The sequence below is a fragment of the Paracoccidioides lutzii genome (genome assembly GCF_000150705.2).
Source record: "Paracoccidioides lutzii Pb01 unplaced genomic scaffold supercont2.8, whole genome shotgun sequence".
Lineage (NCBI taxonomy): Eukaryota > Fungi > Ascomycota > Eurotiomycetes > Onygenales > Ajellomycetaceae > Paracoccidioides > Paracoccidioides lutzii.
In genome coordinates, this window is record NW_015440954.1 from 731,441 (window position 1) to 751,988 (window position 20,548).

General features: G+C 41.4%; 7 protein-coding genes across 7 annotated transcripts; 2 read left to right on the forward strand and 5 right to left on the reverse strand.

Annotated features, from left to right (window-relative positions):
* Nucleotides 1-706: 706 nt before the first annotated feature.
* PAAG_11711 (hypothetical protein) lies at nucleotides 707-1,144 on the reverse strand (the record flags this gene model as incomplete). The annotated part of the gene is made up of 1 exon (XM_015847307.1): nucleotides 707-1,144. One exon carries the CDS (start codon nucleotides 1,142-1,144, stop codon nucleotides 707-709), a length of 438 nt encoding a protein of 145 aa, XP_015703096.1.
* Nucleotides 1,145-1,840: 696 nt separating this feature from the next.
* PAAG_03178 (DNA mismatch repair protein msh6) lies at nucleotides 1,841-5,853 on the forward strand (the record flags this gene model as incomplete). The annotated part of the gene is made up of 4 exons (XM_015844873.1): nucleotides 1,841-2,368; nucleotides 2,466-2,625; nucleotides 2,689-5,078; nucleotides 5,155-5,853. The coding sequence occupies 4 exons, from the start codon at nucleotides 1,841-1,843 to the stop codon at nucleotides 5,851-5,853; spliced, it is 3,777 nt and encodes a 1,258-aa protein (XP_015702079.1).
* Nucleotides 5,854-6,302: 449 nt separating this feature from the next.
* On the reverse strand, nucleotides 6,303-7,169 carry PAAG_03179 (hypothetical protein; the record flags this gene model as incomplete). The annotated part of the gene is made up of 3 exons (XM_002794588.2): nucleotides 6,303-6,496; nucleotides 6,597-6,711; nucleotides 6,987-7,169. The coding sequence occupies 3 exons, from the start codon at nucleotides 7,167-7,169 to the stop codon at nucleotides 6,303-6,305; spliced, it is 492 nt and encodes a 163-aa protein (XP_002794634.1).
* A 1,010-nt stretch (nucleotides 7,170-8,179) lies between these two features.
* Nucleotides 8,180-9,010, reverse strand: PAAG_03180 (hypothetical protein; the record flags this gene model as incomplete). Its single annotated transcript, XM_002794589.2, has 3 exons — nucleotides 8,180-8,327; nucleotides 8,396-8,751; nucleotides 8,918-9,010. The coding sequence occupies 3 exons, from the start codon at nucleotides 9,008-9,010 to the stop codon at nucleotides 8,180-8,182; spliced, it is 597 nt and encodes a 198-aa protein (XP_002794635.2).
* A 474-nt stretch (nucleotides 9,011-9,484) lies between these two features.
* Nucleotides 9,485-10,398, reverse strand: PAAG_03181 (hypothetical protein; the record flags this gene model as incomplete). The annotated part of the gene is made up of 3 exons (XM_015844874.1): nucleotides 9,485-9,903; nucleotides 9,957-10,124; nucleotides 10,191-10,398. The coding sequence occupies 3 exons, from the start codon at nucleotides 10,396-10,398 to the stop codon at nucleotides 9,485-9,487; spliced, it is 795 nt and encodes a 264-aa protein (XP_015702080.1).
* Nucleotides 10,399-10,953: 555 nt separating this feature from the next.
* Nucleotides 10,954-12,111, forward strand: PAAG_03182 (glutaminyl-peptide cyclotransferase; the record flags this gene model as incomplete). Its single annotated transcript, XM_002794591.2, has 1 exon — nucleotides 10,954-12,111. The coding sequence occupies one exon, from the start codon at nucleotides 10,954-10,956 to the stop codon at nucleotides 12,109-12,111; it is 1,158 nt and encodes a 385-aa protein (XP_002794637.1).
* Nucleotides 12,112-12,703: 592 nt separating this feature from the next.
* PAAG_03183 (hypothetical protein) lies at nucleotides 12,704-14,284 on the reverse strand (the record flags this gene model as incomplete). Its single annotated transcript, XM_015844875.1, has 4 exons — nucleotides 12,704-13,399; nucleotides 13,530-13,832; nucleotides 13,913-13,996; nucleotides 14,105-14,284. The coding sequence occupies 4 exons, from the start codon at nucleotides 14,282-14,284 to the stop codon at nucleotides 12,704-12,706; spliced, it is 1,263 nt and encodes a 420-aa protein (XP_015702081.1).
* Nucleotides 14,285-20,548: the final 6,264 nt, after the last annotated feature.

The window sequence follows — 20,548 nt, forward strand, 5'->3', positions numbered from 1 at the left end:
ATGTGAAGTAGATAGGATTCCTCTTTTCTGGAAAATACCCCTAACTTGAATGATTCCGCAAGAACGTTCTGTGGATATATTTTTTCTGTCACGTGGAGTCATTCGGGTTGTGGTGGATAGACACTGTAGCATTTATCAGTATCAAGTTACGAATCAACTGTTGTCAAGAAATTCTACAACTCTCTCGTCAATGCCGTTTTGCATAAGAACAGAGACAGGGTCGACCAGGGAGTTGCGTGCGTATGACATATTCCTTCACGACTTCAGAAATGTGACAACTGTGTAATATAACAAAGACAGCAAGGCTCTCTGCAAGCCAGGCCAACCATCATGGCTATGCCACAATTCAGATTGTTCAATTTCAGCTCCAGTTGATGGACAAATTCACATTAGAAAACGCCTGGAAACGTCTATTCACTACCCGAATTCCTTTATCCCACACGTTCTTGAGGATCTGTTCTTCGTGGATGGTGAGATCATTGATCCAGTGGACCACCTCCCGAAAGAGTTCTGCAGGCTGCAGTTGGTTCTCATTTGGATAACAGAGATTACTCACCTCCACCAAAGGATCGCCCGGGGAGGAAGGAGGGGGGGAATTCGGGATTGTGACGAGCGACATAAATATGAATTACCCGGAGAGAGGTGCGGGAGTGGAGGGCATTCCACAATGAGTGCGTCAACATCACGTTCTGGAACTTATAGGACGTTATACGGCCTCTGCCATCAATATTTTTGCACCTTGGAGCAGGAAGGCATCAGCGCAGAGTGTGCAGTTCTGCGGCAAACCTTTCAATCGGAAACCTGGTGGTAAGCGTCCGCCTATGGTCAGATTCATAATCTTCGTTGTACTAATTTCATACGGTCCTGTGACACCGTCTGATTGTCGAATGCAGAGGTATAGGCTTTCAGCCGCAACGGCTGACAGGTTAAGAAATCTGACCGTGGAAATAAAACAAAATTCAACCTTCACCTTGCGCAAGCTCTGTATTGGCCCAGGGAAAAACTTTTCAGCATTTGCACCTACCAAATTCCATAGTTTGAGGGACCACAGACGCGGGAACTTGGCCATGGTTATACTGAAGCCGTCTACCGTCGCATCATCGTGTTCTCCCCCACAGAGCTGAAGTTTTTCTAGTGATTGCATGGCTGGTATGTCACCATTCTCCCAGTTCCCAAGGTCCCAGAGTTTGATGACGCGGAACGCAGAATGGCCGTACGCCTTCAGTGGATGGCAAAGCCCAACGATTATGTGTGTCAATCAGCGCGCATTCTGCAGGAACCGGGTCAACAAGTCGTGGTATCCGAGTTTGCAAAGATCGCACTCGGTTATACTATAACTAACATCAGCACATGAAACCAAGGAAAAATCGGGCTACTCACATTAATGATCTCAGCGCTGACATCTCATTCAAAATGCGCAGGATAAAGCGCTAGGACGCTACCAGATAGACCCTCAAGCCTAAGTGTTCGTACTTGCACACTGTATAGAGGTATTTATTTATCTTCCCCCGGCTTATCCAATGGATGAATGGAATCATCCGCAGTTGCCTTCAGTATCACGTGACATGCCCCATTAACGCGTCGAACACGCTAATGGTAACTTTTGTCACGTCTCCCTTTCTGACATCCATCTCGGGAGGAATTACTCCGTATTCTTCAACTCCCCTTCAAAAGTTCGCCCCTTTTTCTCTATTTCCTATTATTGACGCCGATACTAGATATTTTACCGTATGAGTATACAAAATCATGTACCGCCTTGCAATTGATTCATAACTAGAACCTGTCCCGTCTTTCAAGCACTCTCAGAGCAGTCATTTTATCCTCTCCTCTCGTAGGAGATATGGTGGAACATACCAACTCGCAGAAGACACCAAATGCGCGTGTTCTAAATAAGTCGACCTCAAGCACCCAAAATATGAAGAGCCAAAAGTCCATCTTGGGTTTCTTCCAGAAATCCTCACCTGTAACGGTGGCCGCGTCTCCTGCTTACCGTAACAATACTACCCAGGATCTTGTGTCTTCCCCTTCCCAGAGAGCAGCTTCAGGGCAAAAAAATCACATCAATTCGAGATCGAATTTCGGGACTGCCATTTCGAAATCCCTGAAGATCGGAGAGGATAAAAATGTTGCTGGCGGTGGACAGAATCATACCCCTGTTCCAAGTAGTGATGATGTGGGGTATGATGAGGATGATTCCAAGATGGATGATTCTGCAGCGGTGGTAGAGGGTGAGGAGGCTAAGGAAATTGATGCGAGTTCGGTTGATAGCGGCTGTTTCCCGTCCTCCACTGCAACCACAAACGAAGTCGATGGCGTACTGATTGAGAATGGAGTGCCTGATCGAAGCTCGGTCACACCAGCACGACGGGTAAGAAGACTACGTGTTTCACCAGTTCAGTTCTATTATATGGGAACAATGTCTTAGGTCTGGTGGAATGCTTGCTCACGTTGTTGTTGAATTCTAGGCGAAAAAATCTGTCAAAAGCTATCTAGAGTCAGATGACGAGGATGTCATCCCAGCGAGTAGAAAATTCGGCGCAGGGGGGACCGCGAAAAGGAGGAAAACCGTTGCTTGTTCGGCTGATGAGGATGAATTCAATGATAACGATGGGTTTTCCGATGACGGTTAGCATACATAATTTGGTTTTCTTGGAAAGATTTTTCACTACTAATACTGTGTCCATGTAGACCTAGATGACTTTATTGTCCCAGATGATTCTGAGGATGAGGTGAAGCCATCCAAAAAGCGCAAGCGGCCCTCCAGTGCTTCTATCAAAGTATCGCCTTCGAAATCACCTCCCGTTCAAAATGAGGGAAGTGATCTTGAGCTTCCAGATGCATCTACTAGCTCTGCTCTGAAATGGACTTATGATCCTAATGATACAGAACCACCAAAGCAGCGACCTGCTCTCACCAAAACCACAGTACAAAGGGAGAATAAAAAAGCGAAGGCCCATATGAGTGAACCGGAGCACCGTTACCCGTGGCTTGCTAATATTACGGATATTGACCGAAACCCACCTGGACACCCTGACTACGATCCGCGGACCATTTATATTCCTCCTCTAGCATGGACTAAATTCTCACCGTTTGAGAAACAATACTGGGAAATTAAACAGAAATTTTGGGATACGGTCGTCTTTTTCAAGAAGGGCAAATTTTATGAACTCTACGAAAATGACGCTACTATCGGCCATCAACTCTTCGACCTCAAACTTACAGATCGTGTGAACATGCGCATGGTTGGCGTCCCGGAAATGAGCTTAGACCATTGGGCGAATCAGTTTGTGGCTAAAGGTTTCAAGATCGCGAGGGTGGATCAAAGCGAATCTGCTCTCGGTAAGGAAATGCGAGAGAAACAGGGTAAGACGGGTGGCAGCGTCGGGAAACAAGAAAAAATCATCAGGCGTGAATTGGCCTGTGTCCTTACTTCTGGCACTCTTGTGGATGGCGGAATGCTTCAAGATGACATGTCAACGTATTGTGTGGCCATTAAGGAGGCACTAGTCAATGACCTACCAGTATTTGGACTCGCTTTCGTCGACACTGCGACAGGCCAGTTCTATTTGGCAGAATTTATCGATGATGTCGATATGACCAAATTTGAGACCTTCGTTGCCCAAACGCGCCCACAGGAGTTACTTCTCGAGAAGTCTGTCATGTCCACCAAAGCTTTGCGGATTCTGAAAAATAACACTATCCCCACCACCCTCTGGAACTATTTGAAACCTGGAAAAGAGTTCTGGGAAGCAGATATTACTGTGCGGGAGCTCGATGCCAGTAATTATTTTGTCTCACTAGATGGGGATAACCTCTTGGCCTGGCCACAAGTCCTACGAGAAGCAAGGGACAAGGAATTTGCCATGTCAGCATTTGGAGCGCTAGTACAGTACTTGAGGATGCTCAAAATTGAACGAGATTTGATCACAATTGGAAACTTCACGTGGTACGATCCGATCAGAAAGGCCACCAGTCTCGTGCTTGATGGCCAAACCCTTATCAACCTTGAGGTGTTCGCCAACTCGTTCGATGGGGGCCAGGAGGGCACCCTCTTCCAACTGCTCAACCGATGCGTAACACCATTCGGCAAAAGGATGTTTAAGCAATGGGTCTGTCACCCCTTAGTGGATGCTAAGAAAATAAATGCACGCCTCGATGCTGTTGATGCTTTAAACGCAGACAACGCCATCCGTAACCAATTTTCTTCTCAGCTAACAAAAATGCCTGACCTTGAGAGACTTATTTCTCGTGTTCATGCTGGAAGCTGCAAAGCTCAGGATTTCCTCCGTGTGCTTGAAGGATTTGAGCAGATCGATTATACAATGGGTCTGCTAAAAGAAACTGGCTCCGGAGAGGGAGTTATTGGGCAACTCGTCTCCTCAATGCCCGACCTGAGTGGTCATTTGAAGTACTGGAAAACAGCGTTCGATCGTTCTAAGGCCAAGGATTCTGGTATTCTGGTTCCGGAAGCTGGGGTCGAGGAAGATTTTGATGTTTCTCATGACAAGATCACGGAAATAGAATATGAGTTGGACCAACTGCTTAAAAGAGTCAGGAAGCAATTGGGCTCTACTGCTATCGTTTACCGGGACAACGGGAAGGAGATCTATCAGCTTGAAGTGCCGATTAAAATTACAAGCGTGCCGAAAAGCTGGGATCAAATGTCAGCCACGAAGCAGGCAAAGCGTTTCTATTTCCCCGAGCTACGCAGTCTTATCCGCCAGCTTCAAGAAGCACAAGAAACTCATAGCCAAATTGTCAAGGAGGTGGCGGGCCGATTCTACGCCCGATTCGACGAGAATTATTCAACCTGGTTAGCAGCTGTTAAAGTGGTTGCACAACTCGATTGTCTGATAAGTTTAGCAAAAGCTTCCTCGGCTCTGGGACACCCTAGTTGTCGCCCTGTCTTCGTGGATGAGGAACGCAGTATTCTGGAGTTCCAAGAACTTCGACATCCATGTATGTTGCCAAACGTGGGCGACTTTATTCCCAATGACGTGAAACTGGGGGGAGAAGCTCCCAATATCAACTTGCTTACGGGCGCTAATGCTGCCGGCAAGTCCACCATATTGCGCATGGTTAGTGTTCCCTTCCCCTGATACCATCCCTTATTGTATTTCGCGAAGTTAAGGATACTGATTCTACATTCCACAGACTTGTACCGCTGTAATCATGGCACAAATCGGTTGTCACGTTCCCTGCCAATCTGCGCGTCTGACGCCTGTCGATCGAATAATGTCTCGTCTCGGTGCCAACGACAACATCTTCGCAGCACAATCCACTTTCTTCGTTGAACTCTCTGAGACCAAGAAGATCTTGTCTGAAGCTACACCTCGCTCTCTGGTTATTCTAGACGAGTTGGGACGGGGGACAAGTTCGTATGATGGCGTTGCTGTAGCCCAAGCTGTACTGCACCATGTTGCAACCCACATCGGAGCCTTGGGCTTCTTCGCAACGCATTACCATTCCCTCGCTGCTGAATTCGAGGGACATCCCGAAATTGCCCCACGACGAATGCGTATACATGTTGACGAAGAAGAACGACGTGTAACGTTCTTATACAAACTGGAAGAGGGTGTTGCGGAAGGAAGTTTCGGCATGCACTGCGCTTCAATGTGTGGTATTCCAAACAAGGTGGTTGAACGGGCAGAGATTGCTGCAAAACAATGGGAGCATACAAGCCGGTTGAAAGAGAGCCTTGAACGAAGAAAAGGTGGTGGCCTTGTTGGTTTGGGATGGTGGAGCGATGTTGCCTGGGTGTTGAATGATAGGGATGTTTCGAATGAAGGTGAGCGTGGCGGTGTTACTGAAAAGGGTATGGATGTTCTACTCCAGGCCATTGAGAGTTTGTAGGGAAATCCTGGTCCTAACTTCACATTTTTTACCTTCTATATATATATATATATAATTTTGAGCGTGTGATTTGGGTATTCCAAGCACTTGCTCTTATAGTTTTGCCCATTAATCTGCCGTCTAGAAGGGGTAGCTTTATCATCGTCTGTTCTTGCTTGTTGGCTCCGGCGTCTTGGTTGTATATACTCTGTCCCCTTTTAATGTTCGAGAATTATTTCTATCCTTATCTCTGTTATGTGCATGCTTCACTCGGCTTGGGCCATGTTATTGAGAGTCTTGCTGCTATCATATTGTATGTTTGTCATGTTAGTGTCTCAAGTATATGCGTATCAATTTTATTCCATAGAAAGGAAGACACAATATACCTATCTCATATTAGACTTATTTTAGCCTAAACATAACTTTCTTCCTATTTACTACTCGAAACATTTCCCTGCTGATCCCTTAGGTCACCGAGTACTATTCCAGACGGACGCCTCATATCTGTCCACTCTATCCACGTATTCTGGCCCGGCGCCCACCCAACCCTTAATCCCCCCCTCCAGCACCAAACTCTGAATCCCCTGGGCACCTTTGCCTTCCTTCTCCACAATGTAGTCCGCAAACAAGCCTCCTGCGCGTGTTGCCCGTCCGATAGATGAGCCTGGTTTCATTAACGGTAAGTACTGCGGGAATTCAATGGTTTCTAAGAATGATAAATGCGGAAGGGTGGAACATGAACATCGATAAGTATCTATACGCACCACAATACCATATGACCATCTTGATGCCGGCTTTTTTGAAAATTGTATAGAGAACGGGAATAGAAGGGTAGAGGCTTTGGGCGGGCAAGTTAATGGAAGTCGATATTGTGCCACCCTGCATGTGATAAGTTTAACTGCTAGATCGTTTTTGATTTCTTGGTTTGAACATATTCAATGTCTGGCATGTGGTCCATCTCCTTCTTCTTTTTTATATTAGGATTCTCATTTGTCATTCTGCATAACCCTCCAGAGCCTTGCATCCTTTTCATGATACGTATAGCCCGGACTTGGGGAGCCATACCCCAGCGCATCCTCCTATCGACATTAAACAAAAATCGACTCCGTCCCCTTGTCACTATACGTGAAATAAAGAGATCACTACACACTTACCTCATGATCCTCCCTTCTCAAATCCACCAGGACGTAATCCGACTCGGCCCCTTTCCTCGTCTCATCCAGAAGCAAGCCCAGAACTTCTGAACGTGATATTATCGCTGCAGTAGTTTTGGGTGCTGGAAATGCTGCATGACAGGGAGTTTCCTGTATTGGCGCAAGAGGCAATCTTGCCGACATGGTGCACCTAAGGATGTGTTGTTGTGTTGGAAATAACAATTTACTATACGTCCGAAGGACCGTCGTATATTTCGGGGTGTGGACTGGATCTCGGTTGACCTTCTCACTTTCTTTCTCGTTTGGGATACAAATCAACGGTTATAACTACAACGTCCGGTTCCCCCACATGGAGACTATCAGGCGACTGATAACTTATGGAACAGATATATACGACCGGCAGGTGTCATGGTGGGGCACGAATGTCGTCAGCCTAGCTGTGGCTCACGTCATGCGCTAAGAGCTGCAGGCTGTCAATCGTTAGTCAATACATTAGGGGGTAGGGACATGGGTGGGTGAGATATGAAGACAGCACCGAATGAAAGCGGGAAGAAATGTGGCCTAGGCTATGAAATGGGAGTAGCACTGACGTAATCGCGGCGTAGGCAAAAATATATGGGGAAGTAGTTCCCCAAAGTCTGTTAAGTAAAAAACCCCTATTAAATTTATCATGGTAGGTGTCGCATTAGGAGAGAGTGAAGCAACAAAATAATTTCTCCCTTTTCATCTCGCAACTCATCTCTCTCACGCTAGTGACTCATGAGAAATGAGTCAAAAAGAAAAACCATGGGTCCTAACCACCACTCTTCTGCAACTGCGCAGTGGGTCGATCACTTGACTTGTTTGGAGAGACATTCCCAGAGCAATAATTGAAAGCAGAGTAAAAGTGCGAAAAAGCAAACAAATCCACTAACTAGAATCTCCTCCTAAGCAAGAAAATGACTTCGTTGGAGCGTAAAAGACGGTCATGATATCTTGAAAAGAGGGAATTTGGATTAGACGCAAGCAGAAATTCCAGGAAACAAACTTCGTCGATAAGTGTCGGCCAATTGTATATTCACTGGCGTAAATCACATTGAGCTCCTGTTCGATTCGTATCCAGGGGAAATCGCTTCGTTATATTCGTGCGGAGGAAAGATAGGTTCATATACTGGTGCCGTTCGAGTGATCGTTTAATCCCAACCTTCATTGTTCTAGTCGTAAGTACCGACATGCCACATTGATTGCTCAAAAAAGGACCACTCAAGTTCAGAGCGGGGATAAGACGTGCCTTTGATCATCTCAGTAGCGACATCATGGGCAACCTCATCCGCATTGTCCGCCAAAGCGACATTGGTGTTCCTGAGAGAGGATTTAGAAATTAGTCTATGCTTCATGTATGAATTGGGGCTTGTAGGAAAGACACTTACTCGAGTTTGACCTCTTTATCGTCGTCCATTATGGCAGCCATGGCTGCATCAGCTTCGGACTCGCCTTTGACTTTGGTTTTGCTTGGAGAGGGATACGCCTCAAGGGTGGCTGCGGCAATTGCTTTGGCGGTCTTTCCTTTGCCATGAGTCGACGATTTCGGAGTATGTTTGGCAACCCTGCTTGCCTTTGTTTTAGGGGTGGTGGGATTCGAGCCGCTGCCGGTGGAACCAGTAGAAGCCTGAGCAGCGACAATTCTGGGGGCTGCCAAGAGCTTGCGCCTAGCGTTCCCGTAAAGGACATTCGCGCTGCTAGCATTCTTCAGACCGGCTTTCTCAGCAAGCAGGTCGAAGTCGATCTGTTTGTTCAAAGAATATTTGGTTAACGCATGGTAAAATTGGATAGACGAGGGAGCAGCAGTAGGGTCGAGAAGAATAATATTATAGATGAAAGCAAGTGATATCAAGCAAGTCCACATTAAAGGAGAGATCAGTGTTAGTGTCACTGGGAAACGAGGTAAATACCTTGACATTGTTTAAGCCATCCACAGCACAGGTCATTGCGATCATAAAGATGCGTAGCTCGCCTGGACTAAGGCCAGTATTCAAGTTCTCCATCCTTGCTGTTAATTGCTAGGGAAGTTTGCGAAAACGAGCAGCTTCACAGTGGGTTGATAAAGATCAAATAACAGAGAGGATAGAAAAGGGGGTAGGTATATTAACTGTTGACTGTGTGATAGGAAAACAAAAAGGGAGTTGTTCTGTGGTTTAGATAACAAGCCCGAGAGGAGACAGAAAGGTGAAGATATAAGGGTGAGAAAGTAAACAATAACACAAGCAACACCAGGTGAAGCATGTTGAATAAGCAATGAGACTGAGACTGGTTACGCGGGCTATGCAGAGAGCAGTGAGCAAATGATTTCTTTCCTCTCAGCAGAAGTGGCAGAAGAAGACCGAGAATTCTGAGGGTTTCTGTAGCTGATGTAGAGTGTGAAGTAAAAGGTTTGAGCCTGTTGAAGCATGAAGGTAACATTCTTTGATATTCCAAAATGTAAAGATACAGGCGAAATAAAAAGGGGATGAGATCTATGATCAATATTGACTCTTGACAGCATTCTGCTTGATTTTCGCAAATACCTCCTCCCACACTTCCGGGAAGTATTTTGAGGTTGGTTTCGCACTGAATCTCGTCTTAGCTGGGGCATAAAAGAAAACATTATTCCCCTTCCACCATGGCTGGGGCATTGGATTCGTATTGATTAAATTCACAGGCCGGAACATTGAACTGCCCAGTATCAGGTCCGAAAGTACCACCTGAGTCTTTCGAAAGTAGAAATTAAACTTCATGGTTTCAATATTGAGCACCGCATTACGAGGCACATCCTTCAAATATGACTGTGCACGCTGTCGTGTACGCTGAGCGGCATGGGGAATAGAGAGATATATGACATTGACGAAAGGAGCTGTGGTGTATAAGACGAAGAGCATGGGAATAGAACCGCCAACGACAACTAAGCCTGTTAGGATGCGCCACACAAATACTCTTATGTTCTGGGAGACTTACTAGCTGGAACTATATACCACGGCAAATCCCCGGAATAATAAAACGCTGGGGCGACAACCAAACAAGAAACACTAAATATTAGGATTGTGGTAATGCGCATCACGCCAATGAAAGCTATCTTTCCCGAGCCCGCATGGTAAATGAGGACTTTCTCAAGCTGTGTGCCCTCTGCAAACACATATAAAGTTAGTAAGATGTGCACGACGGCTTTGAGCTAGTCTGGAGATGACGAACCGTGCTTCGATGATTTACTCGGTGCGGTACGGACTGGGTCCCGCAAAATTTGCCGTGAGGGTTTGACACTGCCCTTTAATGAGGTTCTAGAATCACCCCCTCTAACGGATGAATTCAAACGTATGCATAGCTTGCTATATAAATTCCCCTTGGGGGCTTGAATGCCAGGGCATCGGTGGAGGGTAAGACGGCAAGGAAGTCTGCTCATTTCTTTGAAAGGGGTGTAGAGAGCAATTGATGTGTCGCATGAGCAGTAAGTTCCGTACAATTGCCAAAAAGCTAAGTAATTTCCAGGGATTTACATATCTGAGAGAGTCGGCGCAGATTTGTTTTTGTGGCTTCTCTCCTTCAAATGGTGGAGTCCGCACTCATTGACGAGAGAACTTTGAATGCCAGGAGAATAAATTAAACGCGCTGGGCTTGGCCACGCTTCATTTTCAGGTTAAGTGTACACTTTTTAGTGCGACGGCGCGGCTGTCTCAAGGTTTGTGGCGTCTAATTTGCCGCGGAGGTCATTCCACATCAAATCAAATCTCCCTCGTTCATCACTGGAATATGGAGGACTCTTCACAAAAACAACAAAAAAAAAAAAAAAAAACTACTACTACTACTACTACTACTACAACAACAACAACAACAACAACAACAACAACAACAACAACACCCAGTATAAGCAGAGCAGAACCAATCGTCTTTCCTCCCTGTTTCTCTCGTATAGACAATGAAGACAGCTTTGTTATGGGCCTTATGAGACCTGTCTACAATGGGAGATAGTTTCCCCCGTCTGGTCGTTTCTTGGCTGTTTCTCCTGCTTGGACCAGTCTTCTTCATTCCCGCTCAGTCGTACGTGGACGTATCTGATGACACGTTAAGGTCACTTCCTAGGCCGAACAATGATTTCGATATCTATAATGGTGCCCTTCTCTCGCCCATACTTCGCACTCGAGTTCCTGGTACACCGGGTTCTCTGGCAGTTCTCCAACATTTCGTCGACTTTTTCAGGACCACTCTACCTGATTGGAAAATCGAATTCCATAATTCGACATCAAAAACGCCGGCAACTGGAAATAAGGACATCCCTTTCGTCAACCTCATTGCATCTCGAGACCCGCCATGGGCAGACGCCGGAGATACAAGCCGATTGACCTTGGCGGCACACTATGATAGCAAACTGGAACCAACTGGGTTTATTGGTGCTACAGACAGTGCTGCTCCTTGCGCGATCATCATGCACGCTTTGCGAAGTATTGATGCCGCTCTGACTGCAAAATGGGACGCCATGAAGTCCAATCCATCTGACGACTCATTTCTTGACCCGCAAGGCATCCAAGTAATGTTTTTGGATGGAGAAGAGGCATTCGTTCACTGGACTGACACGGACTCCTTGTACGGTTCTCGATCATTGGCCCAGGCCATGGAAGATACCTTTTATCCAGCTACCTCTACCTACAGGTCACCAATCTCTGCCATCTCGCTTTTTGTCCTTCTCGATTTACTAGGCGAGAAAGACCCTACAATGCCGTCCTTTTTCACAACAACTCATTGGGCGTATAAAAATATGGCTAAGCTCGAAATCCGCCTGCGCGAACTCGGCCTGTTCAGGTCAGCACCGAAATGGAAGCAAGGTGATAGACTATGGTTTGTTGATCTCATGAAGAATAAATTCTTCCCCAGTGGGCTTGGTGACGACCATGTGCCTTTCATGAATCGCGGAGTTGAGGTCTTGCATTTGATTGCCTATCCCTTCCCGAGGGTGTGGCACAAAATTACAGACGACGCGCAACATCTAGACCTAGATACCGTTGAAGATTGGAGCACACTGCTCACAGCTTTCTTAGCTGAGTGGCTAGAGTTGGAGGAGGTATTTCCAAAACACAAAGGGTCAGTACTAGGAAATAAAAGTAAAAAGACGGAGTTATAAGGCGTTCCTATGTTGAATATTTGCAATACATTTTTCCTTCACTTACCCTATGTTTCTTTGGGTATTTTGTTGGATATCTGTTCTTCTAAACACATTCATATTCCTACTGTAAATAGGTTTAGATGTTGTCTCAACTATTTTGTGTTCTTTCTACATTCAATTTTAAATTTACCTGTGGGAATTGTGATTTTGTCAGAAAAATTGAGCTAATAGTTCCTTCTTAGGATGTGAGCCTCGGCGTACATCTTGCAAATGATTTTTTATACCCTAGTGAGTTGATACCCCCGTACAACGTTGGTCTGCAACTGTGTTAGGTCAACCCTATACAATTTTATTTAGTGATTTGGGGAAAGTTTATAGACGGCCCATTCAAGTGGTGCCTAGTTGTGCGTTAAACCGCCCACTGACCTCTTTGTGGCCTTAGGAAACATGGATTTGGAAACCTGTGTTCCACGGTTTTCATGCAAATATACCAGCGAGATCATGCAAAATAAAATAAAATCATTGCACAGATACCCTTTCAAATTTCCACTTATCACGATATCCATTGTTTAAATAATCCAATCCGAAATTGGGGAAGAAGGAGAGCATTTTATAGACCCAAAAGACTTCCCAACATATAACCCCCCATCCAAAACAATCCCCATTTAGGCTGTAGAATCGTCCTGAGCAAACCGGGACCTGGGCAAGCTCCACATACACCCCACCCGATACCAAAGGCAATTCCACCTGCCACAAAACGCCAGTCGATGTCGGCAACGGTAGCAGTGGGAAGCTGAAACCTCTCCGCCAACGTTGGTGGTTTCTTTCCTTTTTCGTTTCCGCTCTCCCGTCTCATTCTCGAGTATGCGATCAAGTTGGGTCCCACGGCAAATGGTATAACCAGTCCCAGAGACGGATCAAATCTGGACCAGTCAAACACGCTGAAGAACCCGAGCACCTTTGCGGGATTGGCCAGGCCAGAGATGAGGAGACCGAGACCAAATTGTAAGCCCGCGATGAAATTGTATATTGTGGTGGAGTTTTTAGATTTGCGAAGCAGGTGTGGGACCAGGACAGAGTTTGTGAACTGGCCAAGCACGACTGCTACAACTATGAAGGTGAGCTCCTGGGAGGTTGGGTAGGTGGGAAAATAACAAGGCTGGTTAGAGGCGCAGGCAGGAATGACGTTTCGAAGGTTGGCAGTGATCAGCGCCGTGATGAAGAATATGCCTGTTGCGATTGTGGAGCGGGGAGAGAGTCGAGATAGACCGCAGAGCATATGGCCGGATGTGCAACCATTTTCATTCTATAACGTTTTGTCAGGTATTCAGCATTGTTTTATCCCACCCTGATCTCTGTTTCTTCAAGCCATATATATGACCCTTCTAAAAGGCAATGGAAGGACGGTGTCACACAAATCAATATGTATTACTGACCTTTGTACCCCATCCTACTGCGAAACCCACTGCGAGCGTAGCCAAAGCAGCTCCCCATGTATCTTTTAGTGGGGGATACGCCGGGAGCAGGGAAGGTGAAAGGTAATATACTGGCAAAATGCTGGATACTATGCCCCCAATGATAGGCAGGTTGTCACGGCTTGGTTTAGCAACTGACCCTGAGAGTAGGGATGAGATACCAAACACCCTGCCATTGTGCTGGAGCAATCCTGAAGACCCTTGATGCAAGAGGATAGCTCCAAGAGCTGTTTCGACTGGTGTAAACATATCGTCTCCCTTTCTCTAGCAAACAATTAAGATTAGAAAAGACTATGTGGTTTGTTTTGGGAATGGGATTGTCATATTTGACAATCAATATATACGCTACATAATCGGTTGTCGGATCGGAATTCGGGCTCTGGTGGAACTTCGCAAACTTGTTCCACAAAATGGAGCTTAGAGCTAGGCTAGAAGCTTCTTCCCAGCATCAGCTCTGTTGGGGCGATGCGGAACCGGATAGCCGCCAAAGCCCTCCCTCTAGAGAGGTATCTCTCAACTTTGGAAAGTTGTTTCACATTAAACACGACGTTCATCAAATGAATAATAAGCGGATTGATATCGTCAATCAACTCGGACGTGACGACATGGCCCATTGGAAGGAGGATCGGAGGATCCGGACCCTTTGATGTGGTTGTTTGTCGGTTGGTACCTCGGGACGGCCGCATCACCACGTGACTCCTCTCAATGAACGACATTTGAGGATTGGTTGGTGCAAGCTGATCCTTTGATCCAAACCATTGTGTGGTGTTGTGAATACCATAGAACAAATAATAATGCAAGACGTTGAGTTGGAATGGACTTGCGTTTGTTTGTGATGGTTGGTGTGAAAGATATTTCTTTCTACGACAAGATCTTCTCAACATCGTATCGACCTGGGAAATCCGTCAACCCCCATTTAAGGAGAAAACGGACGGGATGCCGGCTTTGAGATCTTTCAGACAACGGAGGGGGAAGTTTAACTGTCCTCAAGGTTGTAACTACGCGATCAACTGGCACTAACCGGGCCCTAGTGGTTGATTTCATAATCAACCTCCGGTCGGACCCTCGCAATACGAGGGTCCGCCACCTCAACGTGAAATAATTTTTTAGATATTCTATTCCATCTTCAAAATTCAATAACCAGTCAACGCAATGACTTCTTCATATATTTTAATAGAGAATAAGATCACAGAAGCTCTAGAATCCATAGCTGATGTTGAAATTCCTAATATTAGTGTGTTGGCAAGAGAATTCAATGTTCCTTACTCACATTTGATCAATCAATTCCGTCACGGCTTCAATGTAGGCGCAGGTGAAACAGGTGTTCGATTGCCAACTAGGTAAGCTACTTCGACGAAAATACTAATAACATGGTTCCTAAAAGACGGGGTCGGGGAAGGCTCTGCTTATATACCCCTTTTCCTAAGCGCAGCTGCTAGGCGGTTCCCGTGTTTACGGGGTAATTGTTTTATGGGGTAATGGTGGGGTTGCGTTGCTATGCCGTTGCTAGGCCGTTGCTAGGCCGTTATCTTCTGGCCAGGAAAAATCACTCTGTCAGTATATAGAAACACTAGATAAGATAGGCCTACCTTTCAATTGATCAATGATATTTAGTGCTACTTGATTTGTCCTTGCAGAAAGTTATGAAGATCTCATTGATCTTCCACCTGAGATTGAAGAACATTGAGTCAAAAGATTCATCAAACATCATCTTGAATACAATATATGACAGTAGAAGATCATCAATATAACAAAAAAAGCAAGTCTATAAGCCATCATTCATACTTGATTGATTTAATTATTTTAAGAAAACAATAAGTTTAGAGTTCAACTTAAAAATATCTACAACTTTAATGAAACAAAATTCAAAATAGAAATCAGACAAGATCAGTGAATAGTGATATGAGATTCTTGAAGACAGATTTATATTAAAAGCTCAAATAATAGAAAAAATTTCATGATTATTGATGTAGTTTTAACAAATAGTTTTATTATCTCTTCTTCATATATTCTTATTATGAAGTAGCTTCAGAAGCACTGAATCATGATAAGCATATCAAATACTAGTTATAACAGTGATTAAATCTCTTTTCAATGAATTCAATACTTTCATCATTCTACAAATAGTTACATTAAAGAATCTCATTATTTACTTCTATTAAATGATTTTAGCTCTATTGTATATTTAAATTTATAAATTATTATAATAAAAATAATAATATTTTCTTCTATATTATTCTGTATATAGTTATTTATTACAGTCTCTGAATGTAAAAATTTTTAAGTACTTAAACATTATCATTTATTAACTATTGAAGAAGTAACAAAATATGATTGTGAAAAGTTTACAAAAGTTAAATTTTTTTATGTTATTATCTATATATAAAAGATAATATTTAATGTTCATATGATCAAAAAAGGATAAAAAGTAATAAATATAATTTTATTCAATTTATTTATTATTCTTAATAGATTATATAAATTTAAGATAATTTTTATAAGTTTATCTATATTTATTTTTATAGACTTTTTAATTTAATAAACTCTTTCAACTGTATATCAATTTAATTAATATAAGTGCAAATTGAAGACTATAGAAAATATCAAAGACTCTGAATATATTTAAATTAAACTAGAGAAACTCTATAATAGTAGTATCATAATAATCAATACAGTGACTCTTCTGCAGAAGAAGCTTTTAAAAACTGCTGCAGTCACTGCACTCATAAATACTGTCAGTGAGTATTTTAAAAAATAGTATATAAAAAAGATATTATATTTATATTTAATATATACAAGATGATAGTTATTTATTAAAAGTTTAATAATTAAAAGATATTAAAAAAGTTGTATATAAAATAAAAGAAAGTTATAAACTAGCTGATCTATATTTCAATCAGATTCTTTTTTAATTATTTTATTTAAAGTAATTTTTTTTTCTATTTCAGTAAATATTTAACTATAAATTCAATCTAATTATTATTCAAATATACAGACTTTTAAATCTATTGTTAAAGCTACTGCTGCTGCTTTTTTAGTCTTAATTTCTGACTTCTGTAGTTATTTTCTATCTTTAGAGTAGTAGCTTCCTTTTAAGCCTTTTTAATTATTTTTATATTGATAAACTAAGTATTTAAATTAACTTTCATCTTTTTTTTTAATTTTTAGCTGCTGTAGAGTCTCTAGTTAATTAAAAAGTTTAAAAATTATAGACTGACTAATAACTTGTAGAGTATTCAACTTATTAATTATTTTACTAGCTTTGTAAAGAAAAACTCACTGCTTTTTTATAAAAATTCTATCTTTATTCAACTACTGCAGAGTCTTATATATATATGTAGAATCTTTAAAGATTGTAAGTAAGAAATCTTATAGTTTAAAAAATAAAGAGATTGTAAATATCATTAATTTAGTATTAGATCAATTCTGATCTTGAATTTGAAAAGAATTTAATTTTACAAAAGAATTAAATAATATTAAATTAGCTACTTTTTATCTTTTACGTATATTATAATATTTTAAAGTCTTTGAATGTACTTGTTTATAAATTTATATAAATCTTCTTTTTTTCATAGAAGCTGTATTATTCAAATAGTTTATGATAATGATCTCAGATCTATAGTAGCTCTTCATGAGTGAAAAAACTTCAAAATTCAATGACTGAAAAATATAAAATGTATAAGCAAGTAGAAATACTAAATATATTAAATTTATATAATATTTTTTATAAAAATTCAATAGTAATATAATTATTATGATCATTCAATATTAATAATTTATATTGATCTTTTTAAAAATATTTTAAGATAGAAAAATTATATATAATCAGTTGAGATATATATTATTTAATGTTTATTCATTATCTAATATTGTATAGATTCAATTGAGTATATTCACATTCTCAAATCAGTTACATTGTGCATTTTGACCTTAAAAAATAAGTAGAAAATCTATATAGTGTTAGGCTCAGCGCCGGGGCTAGGTTCATCTCCATCACGTGACCACGCCCCACACGTAACCTAGTGAATTGGTCGTGATCTGGTCACATGATAACATGAGCTGTTTATAATGTGAGCAGACTCTGACACTTTTTTTCCTCTTTTAACTTTAAAATTTTGTTATATAGCAGTTAGCAATGCAGAGAGTTTCCTTCTTATGCAGCTCACATTCACTTTCTAACATAATTCTAAGGTTTCATCTTCTACTTTTTCACTCAGGTTTCAGTGAAAAACTCAAATACTTCAGTTGAATTAGAATCTACTAGTTAAGAGTCTGATAATATATCAGATTAACTGTTGAAGACAACAGCTTAATCCAACATCAGATGGTCACTGCAGGTTCCCAACTCCTTGAAAGGGGTCAAAATGACTGGTGATACACTCTAACAAGATCAATCAATCAATCACATGTTTCAATTAAAGAATTCAGAGAGGTAATTTACTTGAACAGTGACTATATTTATAATAAGTTAGTAGTGATCTTTGATGTTGAAAAATCATTGAGAGATATAATCACATGTCTGAGAATAAAATGGAATAATGCTACTAATCAGACTATTGTCAAGCAAAGTTAGATTGATAAGCTAATTATTAAATGTGATGAACTTAGTCATACTCTGATTCACATAACAGTCAGCAATCAAATAGCAAGTTGAGATGTCATTCTCTCTGAGATTGTCAGAAGATCTGTCAAGATTGATGATTTGAAACACCTCACTGATAGCAAGAAGTTAAAATTTGAACACTGACTCTCTTAGATGAAGAACAAGCTTCAGGAGAATATTAACTATTACTTTACTGAATGTATAAGAATTACATATATTGAAAACTAAACTGACAAAGATGCAGCATAATACATTACATTCTGTATAAAAGAGAATCATCTTGAGTAATATCAAACTGCAGAAGAGATATTTGAGTATTTTAAGTCAATATATAAGAATACTAACAAGCTGCAAAATGCTAAAAGTAATTATTACAAGCTGATTATACATAATGAGAATAATTATCATGAATTCATCATAAAATTTCTACATTTGATGAGTGAGATCAAGATTATTAAGGAGAACTATAACATAGACTTCAATGATAAGCTGTTCTTTGATCTTTAAAGAATGATAGCAGTAGTCAATGCAATCACAAATATATATACTGAGTTTCAGAAGATTTGTGCTCAGGCAGCTCACATTCTTCAAATAATCTGTAAAGGGTTAAGCTCTAAGAACTAGAGGCTAGTCCTCCTATATAACAAGGATGAATTGCTTGAGAAAGGGAAGAAAAGAATGAGATGAGAACTTGAGCTTAAGCAAGCTCGCATAGCATGATCATATGCACATGTGCAAATAATGACTAGGCTGAGTCAGCCAGCCAGAGCAAATCTAGAGGTTCAACCTCTTATAATACTCCTTTTCTCCCTCTTTGTTGTGAGCCTTTATGACTATTTAAAGCTCTCTTTACATCTAATTTTGCCTGCTGAGAGGCCTCTCAAGTGTTTAAGGTCTTTACTTCTTGTAGGAGACTCATGTCATTCCATGTAGGCTCAGCTCAACCTACCCATTTAACAAGGTATTGCTTTTTCCTCTGATAGGTTCATTCACTCTGAATTTCCTCAATCTCAAACTCAGGTCCTTCTGAGATTTTTATAGCAGATGGCTATCAGTCAGTTTGTCTCTGACTAGGCAGGAAATCTGTCATCACAGCATGTAGAAGCTTTACATTAAAGACATTGTGAATGTTAGATGAGATATTCAGTCAGTAAGCATGAAATTCTATCTTTTTTAGCATGATATATTGATTGTATTTTGTGTTCAGCTTCTTGCACAGATGATTAGTTCTCATGTTCTCTAAGCTCAATCAGACCTTATCTCTAAGTTGAAAGCTTGAAGCCAGGTCTCTTCATCTATTCATGTATTTCTTTTGAGATTGCTGAGCATCTGTCATTTTTACTTGAGCTCACTTCAATACTTCACAGGCCTTTCTCATATAATCATCTGCAAACTCAATGAAATTATGTGACATTTCAACAGGGAGTGCATCAGCTATATCAATGAAAGAGACATGAAAAAGATGTGTTAAAAAGAATGAGCTCACATCTGTTGAGGTAGTATCTCTATTATTGATAATCAGCTCTGCTAGAGAGAGTCATTCACATCAGTCATTCTGTTGAAAGCTAATATACTTGTGTAGGTAGATTTTCAGAGTCTGATTCATTCATTCTGTAGCTCCATCAGTCTCTGAGTAATAGGCTATGAAGAGTCATCTCTTAATGCCTAATTTCTCACACACTCAAGTTCAAAACATGCTTGTGAAAGCTGACCCTCAATCTGACACTATCATCTTACAGATGTCATGTTGAGAGATTATGTTGTGAAGAAACACTCTAGCCACTGTCTCTGCATCAGTTTTCTTAACTGCTTTTAATATAATTCTCTTGATTAGTCTGTCTGTTATAATCATGATGTTTGTATATTCTTTAGAGCTCAGTAAGTTCATGATAAAGTTCATAAAAAGCTACTGTCATATGTATTTAGGAATAAGGAGAGGCTTAAGCAGTTCCTGATGTCAATCTTTTCATGTGATATTTAATCTGCAAAGATGACAGTTTTTGATCATTTTTCTCACATCAGCAGTATAGCCTGACCAGTAGAACTCATATCTTAGAACTCCTGCCATTTGCTCTCACTCAGAATGGCCAGTAAGAGGTGAGTCATGAGTCTCATATACTAACCTGGTTCAAAGAAGTTCAAAGTCTGGCACTCACTTACAATCTTGAAAGAGAAGCTCTTTGTTCTTGTTTAAAGAGCACTCAGAGACAGAGGTATTAATGCTGAGTTCAGAAGAAAATCTGAATCTTCTCTCATAAAGAATTTGCTACAGACACTGCAGAATCTTGTCATTTTTGCAAGTCTCATTTCACTGAGCTTGAAGAGACATCTCAGGTTTCATACTGACAGCAGCCACTATTGATTCCATTCCACATGT